Source organism: Copadichromis virginalis, linkage group LG9 (genome assembly GCF_057382275.1).
Source record: "Copadichromis virginalis isolate Kocher_CV1m ecotype Utaka linkage group LG9, C_Virginalis_male_GT1.1, whole genome shotgun sequence".
Classification (NCBI taxonomy): domain Eukaryota; kingdom Metazoa; phylum Chordata; class Actinopteri; order Cichliformes; family Cichlidae; genus Copadichromis; species Copadichromis virginalis.
In genome coordinates, this window is record NC_140626.1 from 32,016,897 (window position 1) to 32,039,137 (window position 22,241).

Consider the following 22,241-nt stretch of genomic DNA (forward strand, 5'->3'; position numbering starts at 1 on the left):
CCTGCCCCGGGTCCAGTGACAGTGGTGTTACAGATCAACCGGCCTGCCCTGGGTCCTGTGGCACTGATAACATAACGGCTCCGGTGGCTCTCAACAGCTCCTTAGCTGTTGGCCTGGAAAGTGGCCAATGATTATTGGTCTTGGCTGATGGCTGGTGTTTCGCTGCTGGACTCGGAAGCAGCGGTGCAGTCGGTGCTGGATGAGGAAGCGGGTGTGCAGGTGTGGTAGGTATGGACAGCTCGCAGACCCCCGGTGCTCAAACCTCCGACTCAGGCAGAGCGGGACCATCCGGTGCGCAGATCCTCTGCGCTCAAACTTCCACCTCAGGTTGAGCGGGCACCTCTAGTGTGCAGACCCATGTAGCTCAAACCCCCAGATTGGGCTGAATGGCGCTCTCTGGCGCACAGACCCTCGGCCCTTAAACCTCTAGCCTGGGCTAAGCAGCCCATCCGGCACGCAGACCCCCGGAGCTCAAACCTCCAGCTCTGGCTGAGCAGACCCCTCTGGCTCGCAGACCCTCGACCCTTAAACCTCCAGCTCAGGCTGAGCGCTAATGCTAAGCTCCATTCCCAATCTGGATAGTTATCATCTGGTTATGTCTGGGGATTACAACCTGGTAATGGATTCTGTTTGGGATCGCTCTTCCCAATCTTTACTAAGACCTGTTATGTGACGGCTGTGTGCAGGCAGGAAAAGGACCCAAGGTGCAGACTCCGAAGACAGATGTGAACTCAAAACAGCTTTAATGTTAAACTCAAATATAACATAACTGGAAAAAATCAAAATAAACTTACACCAGAGGACTGACAGAACACACAGCTAGGTAAACGGTAGATCGCAACACAGACACAAACACAGGGCTCAAATACACAGAGGGAGCAATCAGGGAATGGGTAACAGGAGGGAAGCACAGCTGGGGCAAATCAGGCCTAACGAGACAAGGGGAAGCAAAACCAGACACAGTAACATCAGACATGGACTTTCAAAGTAAAACAGGAAACCCATAACACAGACTGAACAAAAGACACAGACTCACATGCAAGCACTACAACAGAGGGAACAGAGACGTGGGACCAGGGCAGACACAGACACTGACTGGACACGGGGATATAGCAGACAGGGGAGACAGAGCAACTAGAGAAGACAGAGACATAAACCATAAGACAGAACTCAAAGAAACCAAAGACTAGAAATAATAAATAATAAACTCAAAAACCCTGGGTCAACGACCCAGGCATCCTAACAAGACCATCTAAATCTGTGCAAACAATTCAGTCGTTCGTAGAGCCACATAAACTTGTAGACCCTTGGAGATTTAAGTATCCCACTAGAAGGGAGTATTCATTTTACTCTAATGTGCATAAGTCATTTTCTAGGATAGATTTTTTTTCTGGTTGGCCCCTACTTACTGAGTGCTATTACAGACTGTAAATATGATCCAATTGTCATTTCTGATCATGCCCCGGTTACAGAGGTGGGTCGAGTATCCAAAAATTGTACTCAAGTAAGAGTAGCATGACTTTGAAATATTATTACTCAAGTAAAAGTGAAAAGTAGTCTTCAAAAAAGTTACTCGAGTAAGAGTAAAGTACTTGGTGAAAAGACTACTCAAGTAGCGAGTAACTGTTTGAAATGTCCGATTTATTTTATAAATGCTATCAGACAAACAAAAATTAATAAATATACAAATTTTAGTATTTCCAAAAGGAATATATGTAAAAAGATCAACAAAATAAAGCACAACAATTCTAATTTCCAGATTTTCACAACATTTTTCAAACAAGCTTTTTTCACCAATACCTACAGTAAATAATATAAATATATAAACAGTGCAAACAATTTCCAGTGACAAGATATGCTGTAAACTTTATATTCATTTTTGCTCCAAATGGCACAGCAACCTCAGAGAAAACAGAACGAGACATCTTCCTCATGTACATACAAGCCAGCTCAGTTTACCATAAATTGTATGGGTGTGCATCTATTTCTGCATATTTAGCAAAAATGTGCCATTTCTTCACTCAGTGAGGTGATGGTTAAGCTTCAGCAGCAGTTTGCTCTCAAGGTTCTTTCTGTGAAGCTGTGACTGTTTAGCAGTGAACAGGAGTCCTGCATGACTGAGAAGTCCTTCACAAGCTCCAGATGCAGGAAGAGCTGTATTGCCTTTGATTGACAGCTTCTTGATGTGAGGAACGCCATGCAATAGATCCACACCTCCAGTGAATGGACATGAAAGGTACCGCTCCAGCCCTGCATCTGGCTTTCCTGACCCCATGGATCTATCATCTTAGTCGGTTAGGCTGCTGTTTGCGCTGGCATCATCCAGCTTTGTGTCTAGGTGATGTCTGATGAAGTTGAGACCTGTGGAAAGATGTATGGTTTTCAAAAGAATCAGGTCTCTTCATTATAGTGCTGTATACACTGCAAAGCTGCGGATGTTTGGCAAGAAGATTTGATCACACTGGAGATGTTTTTTACTAACTCTTGTAGAAAAACAAAATCTTGTCATTCATATCCCGCACAAACAGTTTGCAATGAATTCCAGATTAAGTTTAAAATAAGAACGCGTGCAAGGCGAAGCAGTGCTAGCCAATAGATCGTCCTGTTTGGCTGTTACTCTGGGAAAAGACGAGAAAGACTGTGATGGAAGCGTGACTGGAGTTGCGATGTAGTCTATATAATATTTATATTGTACGAATGTGATAATTCTGTATATTGTAATAATGTGATATTATATTGTTAAAAAACGTGAAAGGTATATTGTTAGAACAATATACTTTTCACTTTTGTTTTGCCTGGGTGGCAGCTCTACGCTTCCATATCCGAGGCTTTTCAATGTGGCCTCACAAAATTATCACGACTACAACAACCATGAAAAGAGTTGGATGGACATTGCTGCTCAATCACAGCTGCCTGGTCAATGTTTTTCATTAGTAATTTAGCAAAGTTGACAGTGGTGGTGTGTGTCTGTGTGAGTGAGTGAAAGACAGACAGAGGGAGAGCGAGAGACAGATTTTGTAGGATAAGCATTAGAGCTGGGCGATAGAACAATAACTAAATGTATTGCGAAATAACTTTTTCTCAATAGAAAAATTAAACTATTGCGATAGGCCTCATCTCTCTTGGACTCTTAAAAAAAAAAGAACAGCCAATCCAAATTAAGTTGCACAGAGAATCACTAATTCGTCATTCGGCTTTTGTCAGACTAAAGTAACTGTTAAAACTGTTTGAAAAGCTAATCTATACAACAAGGAGAGATTGAGAATTTCCTTTTAGTTCTCAGTTTATTTGATATTGAAAAAAGTTAGTCAATTTTGTCTGTTCTTCTGTAAAACAAACTAAGATTTATTTATAGAATTAATATTTTGTTTCTAAGTGGAATTGACAATTTAGTCTGTTTTGTTTGTCCTATTTTGAAACTTAAACGCTTTAGCGGCTGCCTTTTGTGTAGTTTGCAATATTTGCCTTTATTTATCTGAAAAAGTCTCGTGTTCCTCAAGTACATGGGGGAACTGCGAACTGTGCTTCAGCGACTCACACATGCAGGAATTTTTAAAAGAACCAAGAGAGGCACTGAAAAGGATCTGCAATGGTGAGCTGTTTTGATTTGGGAGGATTTTCAAGCGGACCAACAGGGAAAGCCTCGCTTCCTTACTGCTGCAATTATTGGGTGCAGGTTCCTAGAAACTCAGTTTGGGTATTCTAGTGGGTGTTCTTCTTCGTCTAAAGGCGTAAATATGATGTGGGGAACATGAACAGAAGCAGTGACTGCAGCACTGCATGGCAGATTTTAATCCCTACAGCATGTTGTGTCACCAGAAAGCAAAACCTTTCCTGTGATTTCTGGTAGATTTGGTTTTTTTGTTTGTTTGTTTGTTTTAGTACCAGGCTGATTTTGCCAGATAGGTTAGGGTTGTTTTCTTTTTGTAAGAGAAACACAGGTTTATTTTTTATATATATTTAGACATGTCCTGAACAAGGCCTAATATGTTTTGTTTGTAACGGTGCACTTAGGGGGAAAAAACCTGCCAGGTATCATCCCTCTGGGGGTGATATTTTGTGTGTTGATGATGTAAAAGCAGGCCTGCAAGATCAGGAGTAAAAGTGTTATAAAATACTTTAATTGAGAGCAAATATAAGGTGAGCTTCTCTAGATTACAATGGGATTCTGAGAAAATTCACCTACATAGGACGCTGACCATATTAGATAGTAAGTCCTCTGTTTTAAAAGGATTGTAGCGATTCAATCCATTTCAAAAGCAATAAGAATAGTTTTTATTTTTGGAATGATGAAATATTGCTGTCAGTGGATATTTAAATTCATGCGCGGTTTTCTACTATCAGCAATGATTGGTACGATTGCATGTGACTGGATGAATGCATGTGATTGGACTGTGGCTGGACTGATGATGTGGACTAAGTGTGACTGACTTGAAATTGTGAAGACGTTAACTATTTTAGCATTAGTCACTGCTAATGCCTAACCCACCCAAACAGTGAAAAAGGGTGGATGTATGTGCTTTTGTTTGCTTGTTTTTGCAGGAGCAGGAGGATGACAGAGACCAGAGGAGGGGAGACTGTAGGTTCACATGAGTGTGTGTGGGCCTTACAGACTTAACCCTTAAGCTGCTACTTTTCTGTGTTACTGATTTTGTGTGGAGAAAACGGTGTTTTCCTGGCTGCTTGTTGGTTACAGTAACACACTGTATTGTTGGAAAATGTTAAATGCTACAGGAGAAAAATGTGTATTCAATGTGAAACACATACTGTGTTAAAATCGGTATCACTCCTTTCACAGACAAGGAGGGTTGACCACATGATTTACAGCAACACCTCTGGAATCTGTTGATCCAGGCCCGACCTGCGAGGAAACACCACTGGCTAATGTTTTTTTTCCCTCTCTAAGGGTTCTGGCGTCACGCAGGCAGACATGAGTGAAATGAAGCAGATTGTGCAGTGATTACTCATTATCATATCGTTATTCATTTTAAGGTGTTGAGCTCAAAGTGTGAAAACAAGTGAGTGACATTACTTAAGATAAAACTACTGTAACCAGTAACTTAATTAAACACATGGGATGATCCATGGTTTGAGCAAATTATGGTAACAGTAGTGTTTTAATGATTTGGGGAAATAAACTGCATATGACACACTTTTGTCTGTGTTGGATGCCTTATTACTCTCATAACCTACAGTTGTTCGTAAGTGTGAAGTTTGTATTTACTCACCAATTTTGGTTTCTAGGTAATTGTGGTGTGGATGCAGGCTCCAGGCAGAGCCAAGAGTTAGACCCACTTGACATGACATTAATGCTGATTTTAGTCTTTAACAGGGCTGAAGCAAAATTACTCCGGAGGAGGAGCCCTGATGTTGTCTGAGAATTTGTGTAACTAACCTTTTCCTTTTTGTTATTCTCCTAGTTCTGATGAGTTGACTCATGGGAGAGACCACGTGTCAAACGGAGGGATTCTAGGTTTAAACAATGTTTTCTATGTTTTCCATGAGTTTTTTCATGGTGTTTTTGTCCATGGCTTTTTACTGTGATTTGTGGGATTAACCGTTCATGTACAGGTATTAAACCTCTACAGGGGGGTTAAGTCCATGTTCAGATAAGGTTTTGATGATCTATAAGTAAACTTCACTGAACTGAAAGGAAAATGTGGTTTGAAGCCTCGCTTCTGTCAGTCTGCCCATGACTGTAGCTGCCTCCACCAGTGTGTGAATGTGAGAGTGAATGAATAGTGGAATTGTAAAGCGCTTTGAGGGTCTCGAAAAGTGCTATATAAATGCAATTCATTATTATTATTATTATGATGATGGTTGACGTGTTTTCTAAATGGTTAGAAGTTTTTCCTCCTAGTGAAGAGATACAGGTGCAGCAGCCAGAGTATTGCTGGAAGAAATCATCCCAAGGGTGGAATCTCCTGACTGAGTCTGCGTGCTGATCAGAAGTCTTCAGAGACCCAGCAAGAACAGGGACCATTCATAACAGAGCTGACAGCCCAGGCAGTGGTTAAGGTCAAAGGTCATGGGGTTTGGGGCCCTACTAGTCATCATGAGAAGATTCCAGAACCACAGCAATAACCATAAAGCTGCGTTGGAACGAGAGGGTGAGGGCTGAAAAGAGCCCCCTCCTCCAACAAGAGCGTGCTGAGCTCCAACTCAGCGACTGCAGAGTGAGACTCTGTGGCACCCAAGAGGGATCAGCGAATGAATGCAGATCACATCTGCTTAAAACAGCCAATCACTTTCCCTGGAAAGCTTAGTGTGTTTTCAAGTTACGGAGGTCGTTGTTGTGACGTTAATAATCATTTTATAAATGATATGCATTTACATGATTCTCCGAACATCACAAACTCTGTTAGAGTCCTGAGCATGAGTAAAAGTGATTGGAGTAATTATAGCATGCATGTTTTACAGCAACTTGTGTAGATTTTGTAGGGTAGGTAGACTGATTATCTAGCATGTCAGTTCCTGATGCGTAAGTGCATTAGGCCCTCATTGTCTGAGTAAACATAGTGTGGGATTATAATATGATCTTATGCCATGTTATACCCCTAATTAAAGATTGTGAAATCATTATGTAGTTTTAGTTTGTAGTATTCTCCTGAATTAGAAGAAGGTGATAACTATTACAGTTATTAAACTGATTTGTATTACGTTAGACTGCTGATTCAGTGTGAATGAATGATATTGTTTATGATGCATTATACTGCTGAGTTATAAGAAACGCGGTTTTCAGAGAGTCAGGTCCTTGCTTTTTCTGATAGTGGAGGAGACAGAGAGCACATTCCACGGGAGACTACACCCCCACCGTTGTTGAAGGCAGACAAAATAGGGAGCCAAGGCCATAAGTCAGGCTCGCTAGGAGTTAGAAAGAATGTGAATGTTTAGGTTTTTACGACTAGGTGGGGGCCACTAGAGGCTATAAGAGTTTGAGTAACCCTCCACCAGTTTGAGATTTGCTGTGACCCTCTTCATGCATGTCTCCCCATCCGGATGGTTTATGCTCGTAAAGTGTTCAATTGTATGTAATAAAAGATTGTTGACTGAGCATTTGTACACCGAGTATTGTCCATCCTTCAGCCCAAAGATCGAAAGAATTGGGAGATTTTAACAATAGTAACAGTCGTGAGTTCTTTTGACATGTGTACTCAATTTTTACACATTTGACACCGTAAAGATTGGATTTTTGGTTTATCCCATTTCATTGAGGGATTTTGATCGGCCTCAAACATGCTGGAAGCACCTAAAGAAGGAAGTCGTTCTTCCAGAGTTGTGGTTGTTTTGGTTTCCCCAATCACTGATGTGGGCACAGTAAAGATAATTGCAAATGCCTTGGAGAGGGTTCACACCTTTTAAACGGGCTGATGGCCTTACAATAGTAAAGAGTACAGTACGCTGCATAGACAGAGAGGAAAGATCTATAATTCTGTTGCAAAATGTAGCTCAGAAGTGTTGGCTGTGTGGAAACTCATGGCTACTTTTGGGTTTTACTTTAAAACTCGAGAAGCACTAACATCAGTGTTTGTTAGGATGCCTGGGTCGTCGACCCAGGGTTTTTGAGTTTTTGATATTATTTTATAATTTCTAGTTTTTGGTTTCTTTGAGTTCCGTCTTATGGCTTATGTCTCTGTCGTCTTTAGTTGCTCTGTCTCCCCTATCACCTGCATCCCCTTGTCTAGTTCGCGTCTATGTGTATCTTAAGTTCCTATATCCCCGTGTTCAGTCAGTGTTTGTGTCTGCCCTGTTCCCACGTCTCTGTTCCCTTTGTAGTGCCTGCATATGAGTCTGTGTCTTTGTTCAGTCTGTGTTATGTGTTTCCTGTTTTACTTTGAAAGTCCATGTCTGATGTTAATGTGTCTGGTTTTGCTTCCTCTTGTCTCGTTAGGCCTGATTTGCCCCAGCTGTGTTTCCCTCCTGTTACCCATTCCCTGATTGCTCCCTCTGTGTATTTAAGCCCAGTGTTTCTCTGTGTCCGTGTTGCGATCTACCGTTTATTTTGCTGTGTGTTTTGTCAATCCGCCGGTGTTAGTTTATTTTTGACCTTTTTCCCCAGTTATGTTATGTTATGTTTGAGTTCAGCATTAAAGCTGTTTTGGTTTAAGTTCTGTCTCCGGAGTCTGCACCTTGGGTCCTATTCCTGTCTGCACACAGCCACACCTAACAGTGTTACTATATGTTTGTGCTATTCATTTGCCTACAGGTTCGGACATTCACTGTCCCTGATGGCAAACATCTGGACAGGGCAAAGCAAATGGCACAAAGGAGTGTGTGATGTTTGGTGAGGCATGTGTGCCTCAATCCCTAATAACACTGGGGAAGAGGGTCTTTTACAGAAACAGTTAATAAATTGGGAGATTTAATGATAAAGTGGGAAATATATCACACACCTAAAAACTTCCTTATCTTAACAACGGGTTCTTATGAGAGAGCCGCTTGATGTAACTAAGACATATAACCTGTCTATTTCATACATTCGAGAACAGTGGGAGAATGATTTGGGTGCTGTGGTGGCAGATTTCTTTTCTCATGTATTAATCACACATTTAATCATCTCACATTAGTTATGTAATATCACTTTCTCACTTTACCATAGTAAGAGCACTCCTGTCACTAGTTTACATGCATGTGGAAAGTTAACACAGTGAGGCCAATGTAATGGGAGACATTAAACAGATAGTGAGACTCCTTCTGCTTATCAGGGATGTAAATTCTTAGGTGAAGGCTAAGCAGAAAACAAGGTCATAATTCTCTCTGTGAGGGAGGAGGTATAGCCCCCTGTGAGAGGGGCCAACATGTGAGGTTGTGGAATGTTCATTGTCTGTGTGGGCGGTGGCCACAATCCGGAGATGGTCCCGGTGTTTCACTGGGATGCTCTCTCCACATCGCAATGTGTTTATTAAACCCACTTCAAATCAAGCTCGCTGGGTGTGTTGCAGGTTATTGTTAAATTTTCCACGACAGTGCCCAGCTGTCTGACAAAGAGTGAGATATGGCTCTTACCAGGGTCCATTCGTCTTCTATATGTTCAAGACACTCCCTAATACAATTCAAAGTGTTACACAGGTTACATTTTTCAAAAGTTAAACTAGCAAAAATATTTCCGAACATAGACATAGACCCATCGTGTGATAGATGCAAACAGACTCCAGCTACTTCCCTTCATATGTTTTGGTCCTGTCCGAAAATTGCTCCTTTCTGGTCATCATTTTTTGAAGTCATCTCTAAAGCCTATGCCTATAACATCTCGCCTCCCCCTTGGTGACAATTTTTGGTTGTTTCTCTGGTATTGTGACTTCTGTTCCCCCTGCCCATTTACAGAGGGTCATTGCGTTTTTGTCATTATTAGCGAGACGCCTGATTTTATTTAAATGGAAGTCTACTACTGCTCCATCACACCACCGCTGGATAACGGATGTTATGCAAAATGTCAAACTGGAAAAAATCAGATGTACTCTGGACGGATCCATCGGCAAATTCCACACAACGTGGAACCCTCTGTTAACATACGTCAACAATTTATCCGGTCTGGAACTGGAATCTTCAGTGTTTTTGTTTGCCCTAGAACAGTCCTGTAAAAACAATAGAGAGGTGCACCCCCCTCCCCCCTTTCTTTTTCTTTTTTTTGCTGTTGTTGCTGTGCTTTTTGTTTGTTTTTTTGTTTGTTTGTTTGTTTTGTTTTTTGTTTCCCTTTTCCCGTCTTGGTATTATCTGTCTTTATGATCTGTGGGATTGTTGTTTTGTGGTTTTCTGTAAAATAATAGGAATGCTATGTATGATAATTGGAAAACTACAAGTGTTAAAAAAAAAGAATTACTACTACATTGAAAGCTGTTATAGTACGCCTTAAACTCATAGACATTTGGAGATTCAAATATCCTCATTCCAAAACGTTTACTTAGTGCAACCTTTTGGTTAGTTTTGGAAAGTTTTGATAGCGATAGCATAGATGTAGGTGGCCTTCGCCAGCAACAGATCATAAAGCCGTATTAAAATAAATTTAACTTCCCCTAAATCTTCTGTTGTTAAATCTACACATTGGAAACTCAACAGCTCTTTTTTAGAGAAAGATGATGTGAAAAAGTCAAGTCAAGTCAACTTTATTTGTCAATTCTGCCACATGTACAGGACATACACAGAATAGAAATTGCGTTACTCTCAAACCCTAGTGATTAGAAAAATGCAAATAAAATAATTAAAGAGTAAAAATTTAAATAAATACAATACAATTTTACGTATAACAAAAAAAAGCTATGCAATATACAATATACAATATTCAAGTAAGAAGGCATAGTGGTGCAAAATAGGCAAATAGTGCAAATGGGGATTTAGTAGTGTACGGTAAGAGATAGTGTAACAACAAAGTCTTATGAGGTCCAATGCTTAAGCAGTCCAATGCTCCACAAAGTGACTGGAGCAGGCCAGTGAGTGCGTCAGAGAGTGAGTGTGTGTGTGTGTGTGACAGAGTTCAGTGAGACCGTGGTGGAGAAGAGGGGAGAGGGGGGCAGAATCGGGAGGGAGTTTAGCTTCCTGACAGCCTGATGGATGAAGCTGTCCTTCAGCCTGCTGGTCCTGGCCTGGAGACTCCGCAGTCTCCTCCCTGACGGCAGCAGCTTGAAGAAGCTTTGCATTGGGTGCGTGGGATCAGCCGCTATGCAAAGGGCTTTTTTAGTGAGACGGGTGCTGTAAATGTCCTGGAGGGAGGGGAGAGAGACACCAATGATCCTCTCTGCAGCTCTCACTATGCGTTGGAGGGTTCTATGGCAGGACGCATTGCAGGCTCCAAACCACACAGTGATGCAGCTCGACAGGATGCTCTCGATGGTGCCTCTGTAGAAAGTGTACATGATGGGGGCTGGAGCTCCTGCTCTTCTTAGTTTGCGGAGAAAGAAGAGACGCTGCTGTGATTTCTTGGCCAGTGCTGTGGTGTTGTACGTCCAGGAGAGATCCTCTGTGATGTGCACACCCAAGAACTTGGTGCTGCTCACTCTCTCCACAGACGCTCCGTCAATGGTCAGAGGAGCATGTTGGGTGTACATTCTCCTGAAGTCCACAACAATCTCCTTCGTCTTCTCCACATTCAGAGAGAGATTGTTGTCAGCACACCACGTGGCCAGGCGTCTCACCTCACTTCTGTAGTCGGTCTCATCCCTGTTGCTAATGAGACCCACCACCGTTGTGTCGTCCGCAAACTTGATGAAGAGGTTGGAGCTGTATGATGGAGTGCAGTCATGGGTCAGCAGAGTGAAGAGGAGGGGGCTCAGCACACATCCCTGCGGGGCCCCCGTGTTTAAAATGATGGTGCTGGATGTATTACTGCCGACCCGTACTGCTTGAGGTCTTCCGGTGAGGAAATCCAACAGCCAGTTGCACAGTGAGGTGTTGAGCCCCAGCTGGACCAGTTTTTGAGTGAGCTGTTGGGGGATTATAGTGTTGAATGCTGAACTGAAGTCTATGAACAGCATTCGAACATATGAATCTTTTTTGTCCAGGTGTGTGAGTGCTGAGTGGAGTACAGTGGAGATGGCATCATCGGTTGAGCGATTGGGCCGATACGCAAACTGGAAGGGGTCCAGGGAGGGGGGCAGGACAGTCTTGATGTGCTGCATGACTAGTCGTTCGAAGCACTTCATCAGGATGGGAGTAAGTGCAACAGGACGGTAGTCATTAAAGCAGGAGGGAGATGACTTTTTTGGAACCGGAATGATTGTGGTGGCTTTAAAACATGTGGGGACGACAGCCTGGATGAGTGATATGTTGAAGATGTCTGTGAAGACATCAGTGAGTTCCACTGCACAGTCTCTCAGTGCACGACCAGGAATGTTGTCAGGACCCGGAGCTTTACGTGCATTGATCCTGCTGAGGGATCTCCTCACGCTGTCCGGGGACAGAGTCATCACCTGGTCACCAGGAGGGGGTGGGGTCTTCTGTGCAGTGGTGCTGTTTCGGAATTCAAAGTGAGCAAAGAAAGTGTTCAGCTCGTTCAGCAGGGGGATAGTACTGTCACAAGTCTGTGGTGGGGGCTTGTAATCTGTGATGGTCTGAATGCCCCGCCACAGGCTCCGTAAGTCTCTGCTGTCTTTGAAGTGATGGGATATTTTCCTGGAGTACTGTCTCTTAGCCTCTCTGATGCCACGGGAAAGGATCTTAAAGAACTGATCTCAAACTATTGATCTATAGCTCGAGAAAAATTAAAGTTTGCAAATAACTGGGAATTATTAAAATTTGAAATTGACAAATATTTAAGGAAGGTTGGCAGCCTTAATGTGAAATCGAAAAGATTAGAGGAAGAAAAATCAATCTCTCAAATTGACACTAATTGAAGAGGATAAATTGAACCTTGCTAAATTACAAGATAAATTAGATGGCTTATACTCAGTGTTTTGCTTGTAAATAAATAACTGAAAAGTGGGACGTCCGTATTTATTCAGCCCCACTGTTCGCTTCAACAGTGCTCCGTGGGATGTTCAAGGCCTGGGAAATCTTTTTGTAGCCTAAGCCTGCTTTAAATTTTCAATAATTTTATCTCTGACCTGTCTGGTGTCTAAATCGAATCGAGAATCTGTGGCAAGATCTGAAAACTGCTGTTCACAAATCTTATGTAATCTGACTGAGCTGGAGCTGTTTTGCAAAGAAGAATGGGGAAAAATTTCAGTCTCTAGATGTGCAAAGCTGGTAGAGACATACCCTAAAAGACTGGCAGCTGTAATTGCAGAAAAAGGTGGTTCTACAAAGGTGGGGTGACCATGGCTCAGCGGTTGGGAAGCGCATCTGTAACCAGAAGGTCACCGGTTCGATCTCTCTGTCCTGGTCGTCGTGTCCTTGGGCAAGACACTTTACCCTACCGGCCAGAGGGGCCGATGGCGCGGTATAGCAGCCTCGCTTCTGTCAGTCTGCCCCAGGGCAGCTGTGGCTGCAACCTGCTTGCCTCCACCAGTGTGTGAATGTGAAAGTGAATGAATAGTGGAATTGTAAAGCGCTTCGGGTGCCTTGAAAAGCGCTATATAAATGCAATCCATTATTATCATTACAACGTATTGACTCAGGGGGCTGAATAATTACGCACTCCCCACTTTTCAGTTATTTATTTGTAAAAAAATGTGTGAAATCATGTTTGATTTTCATTACACTTCTTACGTGTACACCACCTTATGTTCGTCTTTCACGTGGAATAAAAATAAAATGGATTCATGTTTGTGGCTGTAATGTGACAAAATGTGGGAAAGTTCAAGGGGGCGTGTACAACCCTTTAAATAAAGAAGTGCTTGTGCTTCCTCTTTAAGATCTCCCGGATTACACTGAGGGTGGTATCGTGCACGTCTCCCACATATGTGCTTAATACATAATTGTTGTGTACTGGACCTGATCTGAGTATTGGTTGTTTGTTCTCAGCCCAACATAAAACAATCGCGACAAGAGGCTCAGCATGACCTCATTAAAAATCCACTTTTCTTCTTTCATATTCTTTCTGACGTCTTTTCTTGTGTAAGCTGCTAACTCTTGTGATGGACATTTCTTTATTTTATGTGTTGATCATATGTTTTGACAATATGACTTTAGTAATATCTATAGTACATTTTGTGTGGTTTTGTTTTACACATAGGAAAACATCAAATATGTATTTCACAGGTTATTCCACACACAGATGGGTATTGTGAGTGAGTTGGACTGACACTCCCAGGCACCATGAGACATTAGGCAGATAGTGAGACTCCTCCTTATCTCCAGGGAGGAGGTGTTGAGATGAAAATATTTGAAGTGCCTCAATTCTATGCTGTATATGAACTAAAATGCCATATAACCGAATAGTGTAGTATTAAGTGGACATGGCCCTGAAAAATAAAGACATTAGACTACGTGTCCTTGGGGGGTAGAAAGCTGTAGACCAGCGGTCCCCAACCTTTTTTGCACCACGGACCGGTTTATGCCTGACAATATTTTCATGGACCAGCTTTGTGAGGTAAGAGGGGGCACTTGTGGATGAGCTGAAGGTATAGACCTGATGTCACTGTTTGGGTTCTTTGTCATTACAGGAGAAAGAAGTGAAAGCAGGCCCAAACCTCAGCACATGGATGACATCAACCAAAAACATCCAGCACCAGCAAGTAAAGATGAGCCAGCAGCGATCCCTGTGGAAAAGACTTTTCCTGCTATGAAGCAGCCCAGAAGACGCAAGCGCGCCAACGGGGAGGAGAGAAGCTTGAGCTGTGATCAGTGTGGGAAGACCTTTACTCTGAAAGGTCATTTAAAGAGACATCAGCTCGCCCACACTGGATTTAAAGCTTTCAACTGTGATCAGTGTGGAAAGTCTTTTACTCGGATTGATAGGTTAAAAAGACATCAGCGCAGCCACAGATTGGTAGCTTGAAATCACATCAGCTGATCCACACCAGTGTGAAACCATTCAGCTGTGATCAGTGTGGACAGTCTTTTGCTCACATCAGTAGCTTAAAAGAGTAAACATTTGGGTAGGGCTTGAGGGTCGACACTCCATACCAGTTGGTGGCGGTAACGCACCATTTTATTGTTTGCAAACCGCCAATAAAACTGAAGAAGAAGAAGAAGAAGCAGGGCAGCAGACGAAGAGGAAGGAGGAGTGTGCGTACTGTGCTCTTTGCTGTGTCTTTCCGCCGTTTTAAAAAAGGGCACTTTTTGAAGAACCCGCATCAAAGTATTGTGGAGAAGCGTCGTGTTAAATCTAATTGATGAACGGCTTTTTGTGAGGTATGTATTGCAGCTGCGAAGACGAACGTACGTTCTCCTGTTAGGTTACAGCTGGTAGGAAGGTGCGTTCAGTGTCTCTTTGTAATTTTAAGTTTCCATGTCAAACGAGATAAAACAGTTATTTCTGGATGCGCACTTATTTGCTGAGATTAACAATGTGTTTTTGTAAACCACGTGATGATTTAAGTCATTTAATCTTTACAGAACATGTGAGCGAGGCTAAAAGAGCAATATTTTTATGTTTAGTAAACTGACGTTTCTAAATGTTACTGCTTTTATTTCATTAGTTCTGACGAGGACAGCTGAGTGATGTTGTTGGTGAGCTTGGATTAAATCATCTCTAAACAAAGAACTTGTCCTCGTGGTGACTGACTTGGGGAGTGGAGGTCAGTGAGCCCATTGTCTCTGCTGGTCCGACTCCAACTACAAAGCCGGCCCGCTCGCCCCCTCCTGAGTCTGAGAGGAGATCCAGAGTAAGTCAGTTATAACTACACTGGTTGCTTAACTTCATCATTTTCTACAGGGTCTCTCTCTCTTAGCTCATTTTGGTTTGATTTCTGCCTTCTGTTTAGCCTCTCTGTTTGTCTGCCTCAGGAACTTAATGTTTTATCATTTGAGTTACACTCTCTGTTTCCCTTCATATGAAGGTGATGTCTGTGGAGTGATCATGACCTCGTTAATAATCCTCTGTTTTCCTTTTCCACTTCTCTTTCATATTCTTTCTGTTCTTGTGTAAGCTGCTAACTCTTGTGATGGACATTTCTTTATTTTATGTGTTGATCATATGTTTTGACAATATCACTTTAGTAATATCTATAGTACATTTTGTGCGACTTTGTTCTACATATAGGAAAACATCAAATATGTTATTCCACACACAGATGGGTATTGTGAGTGAGTTGGACTGACACTCCCAGGCACCATGAGACATTAGGCAGATAGTGAGACTCCTTATCTCCAGGGAGGAGGTGTTGAGATGAAAATATTTGAAGTGCCTCAATTCTATGCTGTATATTAACTAAAATGCCATATAACCATATAGTGCAGTATTAAGTGGACATGGTCATGAAAAATAAAGGCATTAGACTACGTGTCCTTGGGGGGTGGAAAGCTGTAGACTCTCACCCACGCTTGCCTGTGAAAAAGTAGATAACAGGGGACCATCTTCTAGTGGAGATGCATTATAACTCACCTGTGCATTAGAATAAAAGGTGTTGATTGCAGCTGACAGTGTCTGCAGACTTTGATAACTGTGACACCCTCGTGGTTAATCAGAGGCAAATCTGAGCCAGTGTGGATTTGGTTGTACAGCTCTCACACATACAACCTGAACTGCACATTGTAAGTGTGATGTTCTTCAAATTTGAACAAAGTAAAAACTAAAAAACTCACACAAGCCAAAATTTTATTCACAAGTTGAACTTTTACTACTTTTATCCCCAAAATGAGCTCATGTTGTGAAATCAGTTTTACCCCGGTTCTTTTTATTCCTCGAGCATCCAGAGATGGCTCCGGACTCAGTAGTCATTTTCACAAAATCTTTATTCATCTTCATTTAAGCATGCACTTCTAGAAGGGAAGACGAGGCCGATGTCCCTCTGCAAAAATCTTCACCCCTTTGTTAGTTACAGCCAGCTTTATAGAGGCTGTCATAAAACCCCCTACGGTGTGCTGCAAACTCTGTGTCTGTGTCTATGTGCACGAGCACATGAATGCCTACATGTGCGCGTTCCCGCGTGCCTATATGAGTGCTCGTGTGTGACTGTGTGCACACGAGTGATGTTGTGATATTTTGATACCATGGTAGCATTTACAGGATAATGTTTTGTGGTGATGTTGTGCAGAGAAACTGCTACTCAATAAGGCCCATTTACTAGTTGTTTTTCTCTTTCTCTGTGACCCAAGAATTGATGTGTAAGACTCACAGGCTGGTACCCCAAGGTCGAAAACACCACAGAGACGAGACCACTTCCTTACTCCCATCCTCCCTTTTTCTTTATCTCCTGGAAAAGGCTTGTTAAAGGCCAGGTGGTTTGTTTCAGAATTCACTAATGAAAGAACTCTGTATTCTATGTCTAGGAGTGTATTTTGCTGGGATGATCATAAATTGTAGCTGAACTGATAAACTACACAAGGGATACTTTGCTCAGAAGGCAGGAAGACGTTTCCTTATTTAGTCTGTACCGGTTTGAACTGGGAAAGCTGACACACGAACCTTTTTTTCTCTATATAAACTGCTGTGTACCAAATAAACCTTTGAGTTGATTCTGGGAAAGCAATCTGAACAGTCTCTGTATCACTTTGTTCTCCTAACTGCTCCCGATATCGTAACTAACCCAGCTGAACGGCATACCAGAGTGTTACTTTGAATAATTAGGAGTCTTATAAGGAAAGGACAAAACTCTGCTTATCGCTCACGCCTTGGAGGAAACCGGGGACGGAAATTTCCTTCAAGTGAGTGTGCGTGTGGATGTGTGTGCGTGACAGTTAAAACACTGTGGGTGTAGGTAACTCCCTAGAGGTCATAAAACCCCTCTCACTTCCAGACCACAGTTATCCAGTTACAATGTTGAAACCCCCACCCTAAAACATCCTCTGGGGAATTTCCACTCAGTGGGGGAGAAGCCTTCTACAATCTACTCCTAAGTTCACAACACAGTGAGGCCTTTATTACTTTAAGGGCAGTGTCTCTACAATAGTTCTACATTCTATGATAACACATTTCTAAACTCTAAATCAGCTAAACATTCTACACTCACTTCAAATGTTTACCACAGCATAGCGTCCCCAGGCACCTGAGACGTTTGGCAGATGGTGAAACTGTTTATCTTTGTGAGGTAAGAGGGGGCACTTGTGGATGAGCTGAAGGTATAGACCTGATGTCACTGTTTGGGTTCTTTGTCATTACAGGAGAAAGAAGTGAAAGCAGGCCAAAACCTGAGCACATGGATGACATCAACCAAAAACATCCAGCACCAGCAAGTAAAGATGAGCCAGCGGCGATCCCTGTGGAAAAGACTTTTCCTGCTATGAAGCAGCCCAGAAGACGCAAGCGCGCCAACAGGGAGGAGAGAAGCTTGAGCTGTGATCAGTGTGGAAAGACCTTTACTCAGAGATGCAACTTAAAATCACATCAGCTCGTCCACACGAAATTTAAAGCTTTCAACTGTGATCTGTGTGGGATGTCTTTTACTCACAGTAACAACTTAAAAAGACATCAGCTGATCCACACCGATGTGAAACCATTCAGCTGTGATCAGTGTGGAAAGTCTTTTATTCAGAAATATCATTTAAAGATACATAAGCTGATCCACAGCAGTGTGAAACCATTCAGCTGTGGTGAGTGCGGAAAGTCTTTTATTCAGAGTAACCGCTTAAAAGCACATCAGCTCGTCCACAGTGAAGTTAAACCATTCAGCTGTGATCAGTGTGGAAACACCTTTACTCAGAGATGCAGCTTAAAAGTACATCAGCGCCTCCACACTGCATTTAAAGCTTTATGCTGTGATCAGTGTGGGAAGTCTTTTACTCACAAAGGTCACTTAAAGAGACATTATAAGATCCATGTTGGAGGTAAATCATTTGTCTGTGATCAGTGTGGAAAGTCTTTTCATTATAGAGATCACTTAGAGAGACATCAGGGCGTCCACAGTGAAGTTAAACCTTTCACCTGTGATCAGTGTGGAAAGGCTTTTACTGAGATTGGTAGATTAAAAACACATCAGCTCATCCACAGTGGAGATAAACCATTCAGTTGTGATCTGTGTGGAAAGTCTTTTACTCAGATGGGCAATTTAAAAACACATCAGCTTATCCACAGTGGAGATAAACCTCTCAGCTGTGATCAGTGTGGAAAGGCTTTTGCTTACGTTGGTAACTTAAAAAGACATCAGCTCATCCACAGTGGAGATAAACCTTTCAACTGTGAGCAATGTGAACAGTCTTTTACTCACATTGCTGCCTTGAAATCACATCAGCTCACCCACTCTGGTACTAAACAATTTGTATGTGGTGACTGTGGAAAGGCTTTTACTCACATGAATGGCTTAAAATCACATCAGCTCATCCACTCTGGTACTAAACAATTTGTATGTGGTGACTGTGGAAAGGCTTTTACTTACATGACTGGCTTAAAATCACATCAGCTCATCCACAGTGGAGATAAACCTTTCAGCTGTGAGCAGTGTGGAGAGTCTTTTACACACATTGCTGCCTTGAAATCACATCAGCTCACCCACTCTGGTACTAAACAATTTGTATGTGGTGACTGTGGAAAGGCTTTTACTCACATGACTGGCTTAAAATCACATCAGCTCATCCACTCTGGTGCTAAACAATTTGTATGTGGTCAGTGTGGAAAGGCTTTTACTTACATGACTGGCTTAAAATCACATCAGCTCACCCACTCTGGAGTTAAATCATTTGTATGTGGTCAGTGTGGAAAGTCTTTCATCCATAAAACAAATCTATTGAGGCATCAGAAAACCCACAAAGTGTCCTCCTCTGACAAGGTGATAGTTTATTAAATTTTAATGAAATGTGCAGATTGTTTCGGTGAAGTTTAATAAACTCCTTGCTATCTAAAATGTAACAGGACACCGGAGTAAATTCTCGAGCATCTCACACTTCTGATAATCAGCTGTCTGCTTGACGTTTATTCAGCTGTGTAAAAACTATAACTTTAATCTCCGCCAAACCGATTTACTCAGGAACAAATAAAATACAAAAAAACCCCGAACAGTAACATTTTTAAGTTATCTAAGTGACTTATATATCATGTTTAACCTGAGTAGCGAGAGACGCCGGTGGGTTTGAAAAACGATTTGCCGGGAGTCCGGTGTTCTCACCGGTTCGCTATCGAGCTTTTGAAAAAATGTGGTGTCTTGATAAAGTGAGCAGATATTTGAAGTTTACACAGCTACATTCTCGCCTGAAAATATGTTAAACGTTTATTTTGTGACCCAGAAAGAATGATAAGAATAAAACTGACTAGCTGCCGCCATTGTTGGAAACTGAGCTGTGCTATGAATTCTGGGACACAGCTTCTTCTTCTTCGGGGTTTAATGGCAGCTGTCATCCTTCTTCATGCAGTGCTGCCATCTTCTGTTTCAGTCCGTTATTACACTCTTAAATCCTACTACTTATTCCTGCGTCTTTTGGGATCTTGCAAAGCTTCAAACGACGCGTCGACTATTAAATTAGTTGTCGGCGTAATCGTGACTAGTCGACTAATCGTGGCAGCCCTAGACATTACCCTGACAGGGTTCATTTGAACACAGTGGGAGAAACGGGGGTTTGAACAAAAGTTCTTCTGGATGCTGCGTCAAACTTAAAAAGCTTGAGATCAGGCTTCACAATTCAACTTGTTCCAAGTTTAGCAAGTTAAACTTCACTGGCTGTGTCCACAAACAGCATGCAGAGCAAACATTACTCCCATCATCTGATCACAAGAAAAGCAAAATGTCAGAAGAGTTCACCTTCTGGATCAAACTGTCAGACCTGTTACTGTTTATTTGGCTGTTCATCGTGAGGTAATTATCAGTGTCAGTGCTGCGCCACTTCTGTTGTAACTCACATGAAATGTGTTTTAAATGGGCTCTATTGCCGTACAATATTGTGTGAGTCTGTTTTGCTCCACAAAGACACAACCCCTCCTGCAATTTATAATGTTACAGTAAAAAAAAAAGGTAAATTGATAAATTTGTGTCATTTTTAAACAGGCAGTATGTGGAAAATTAAATATTTTCTTACCCATGTGTAAAGTTTTCAGTGGTCTGTGTTTTCTTACAGGATGTGAGTGTGTTTTGCTCCATGAAGAGACAAACCTACATTTTTTTTATGTTGCAGTAAAAATATTTTTATTGTAAGTCATAAATTGTAGTCATTTTATCTAGACAGTATGTAAAAGATTAACTGAATCCTATGAAAAATAAAATGTAGAAAGATGTGATGTATCTTTCCGGGGTTTTTTCTGAATAATTACACACTGCTTAAAATTAATTGCAGTATAAATTTTTTTTTCTTCCTCTGTAAGAAACTGACTTGCTGTCCCTTTGTTCCCGTGTACCTAAGTAATTGTGGGTAATATCTTGATGCATGCTCAATCATCCAGGTAAGGAAATCCCAGAAGTTGATTCTGTTCATCTGGACGTAGCGTTTTCAGTGGGACAAACGTTTCGTAACTCATCCCAGAGACTTCTTCAGTCTCAGCTGACTGCAGGTTTCTCCAATCTTATAAAGAGTATGTTTGCATACTAATGAACAATGGGCTGTTAATCATTAATACAGGGAGTGCAGAATTATTAGGCAAGTTGTATTTTTGAGGAATAATTTTATTATTGAACAACAACCATGTTCTCAATGAACCCAAAAAACTCATTAATATCAAAGCTGAATGTTTTTGGAAGTAGTTTTTAGTTTTAGCTATTTTAGGGGGATATCTGTGTGTGCAGGTGACTATTACTGTGCATAATTATTAGGCAACTTAACAAAAAACAAATATATACCCATTTCAATTATTTATTTTTACCAGTGAAACCAATATAATTTCAATTCAATTTTATTTATATAGCGCCAAATCACAACAAAAGTCGCCTCAAGGTGCTTCATAGATACAGAGAATGGTAAATGGCCTGTATTTATATAGCGCTTTACTAGTCCCTAAGGACCCCAAAGCGCTTTACATATCCAGTCATCCACCCATTCACACACTGGTGATGGCAAGCTACATTGTAGCCACAGCCACCCTGGGGCGCACTGACAGAGGCGAGGCTGCCGGACACTGGCGCCACCGGGCCCTCTGACCACCACCAGTAGGCAACGGGTGAAGTGTCTTGCCCAAGGACACAACGACCGAGACTGTCCAAGCCGGGGCTCGAACCGGCAACCTTCCGATTACAAGGCGAACGCCACGATCGCCCAACAATCATATGACCCCCTATGAGCAAGCACTTTGGCGACAGTGGGAAGGAAAAACTCCCTTTTAACAGGAAGAAACCTCCGGCAGAACAAGGCTCAGGGAGGGGCGGGGCCATCTGCTGCGACCGGTTGGGGTGAGAGAATGAAGACAGGATAAAGACATGCTGTGGAAGAGAGACAGAGGTTAATAACAGATATGATTCAATGCAGAGAGGTCTGTTAACACATAGTGAGTGAGAAAGGTGACTGGAAAGGAAAAACTCAATGCATCATGGGAATCCCCGGCAGCCTACATCTATTGCAGCATAACTAAGGGAGGATTCAGGGTCACCTGGTCCAGCCCTAACTATATGCTTTAGCAAAAAGGAAAGTTTGAAGCCTAATCTTAAAAGTAGAGATAGTGTCTGTCTCCTGAATCCAAACTGGAAGCTGGTTCCACAGAAGAGGGGCCTGAAAACTGAAGGCTCTGCCTCTCATTCTACTTTTAAATACTCTAGGAACAACAAGTAGGCCTGCAGAGTGAGAGCGAAGTGCTCTAATAGGGTGATATGGTACTACAAGGTCATTAAGATAAGATGGGGCCTGATTATTTAAGA

The 22,241-nt window shown here is 42.1% G+C and overlaps 1 protein-coding gene across 3 annotated transcripts; it reads left to right on the top strand.

The window, feature by feature from the left end:
* Positions 1–14,496: 14,496 nt before the first annotated feature.
* On the top strand, positions 14,497–20,677 carry LOC146702257 (uncharacterized). 3 transcript variants are annotated; one of them, XM_085468965.1, is made up of 3 exons: positions 14,497–14,727; positions 15,015–15,200; positions 17,638–20,677. In XM_085468965.1, exon 3 carries the CDS (start codon positions 17,673–17,675, stop codon positions 19,251–19,253), a length of 1,581 nt encoding a protein of 526 aa, XP_085325091.1. In that variant the 5' UTR covers positions 14,497–14,727; positions 15,015–15,200; positions 17,638–17,672; the 3' UTR covers positions 19,254–20,677. The 3 variants fall into 3 exon arrangements, with proteins under 3 accessions (XP_085325091.1, XP_085325092.1, XP_085325093.1); XM_085468966.1 differs by having other exon boundaries at positions 14,727–14,789; XM_085468967.1 differs by lacking the exons at positions 14,497–14,727; positions 15,015–15,200 and adding an exon at positions 15,998–17,564.
* The last annotated feature ends 1,564 nt before the right edge of the window (positions 20,678–22,241 follow it).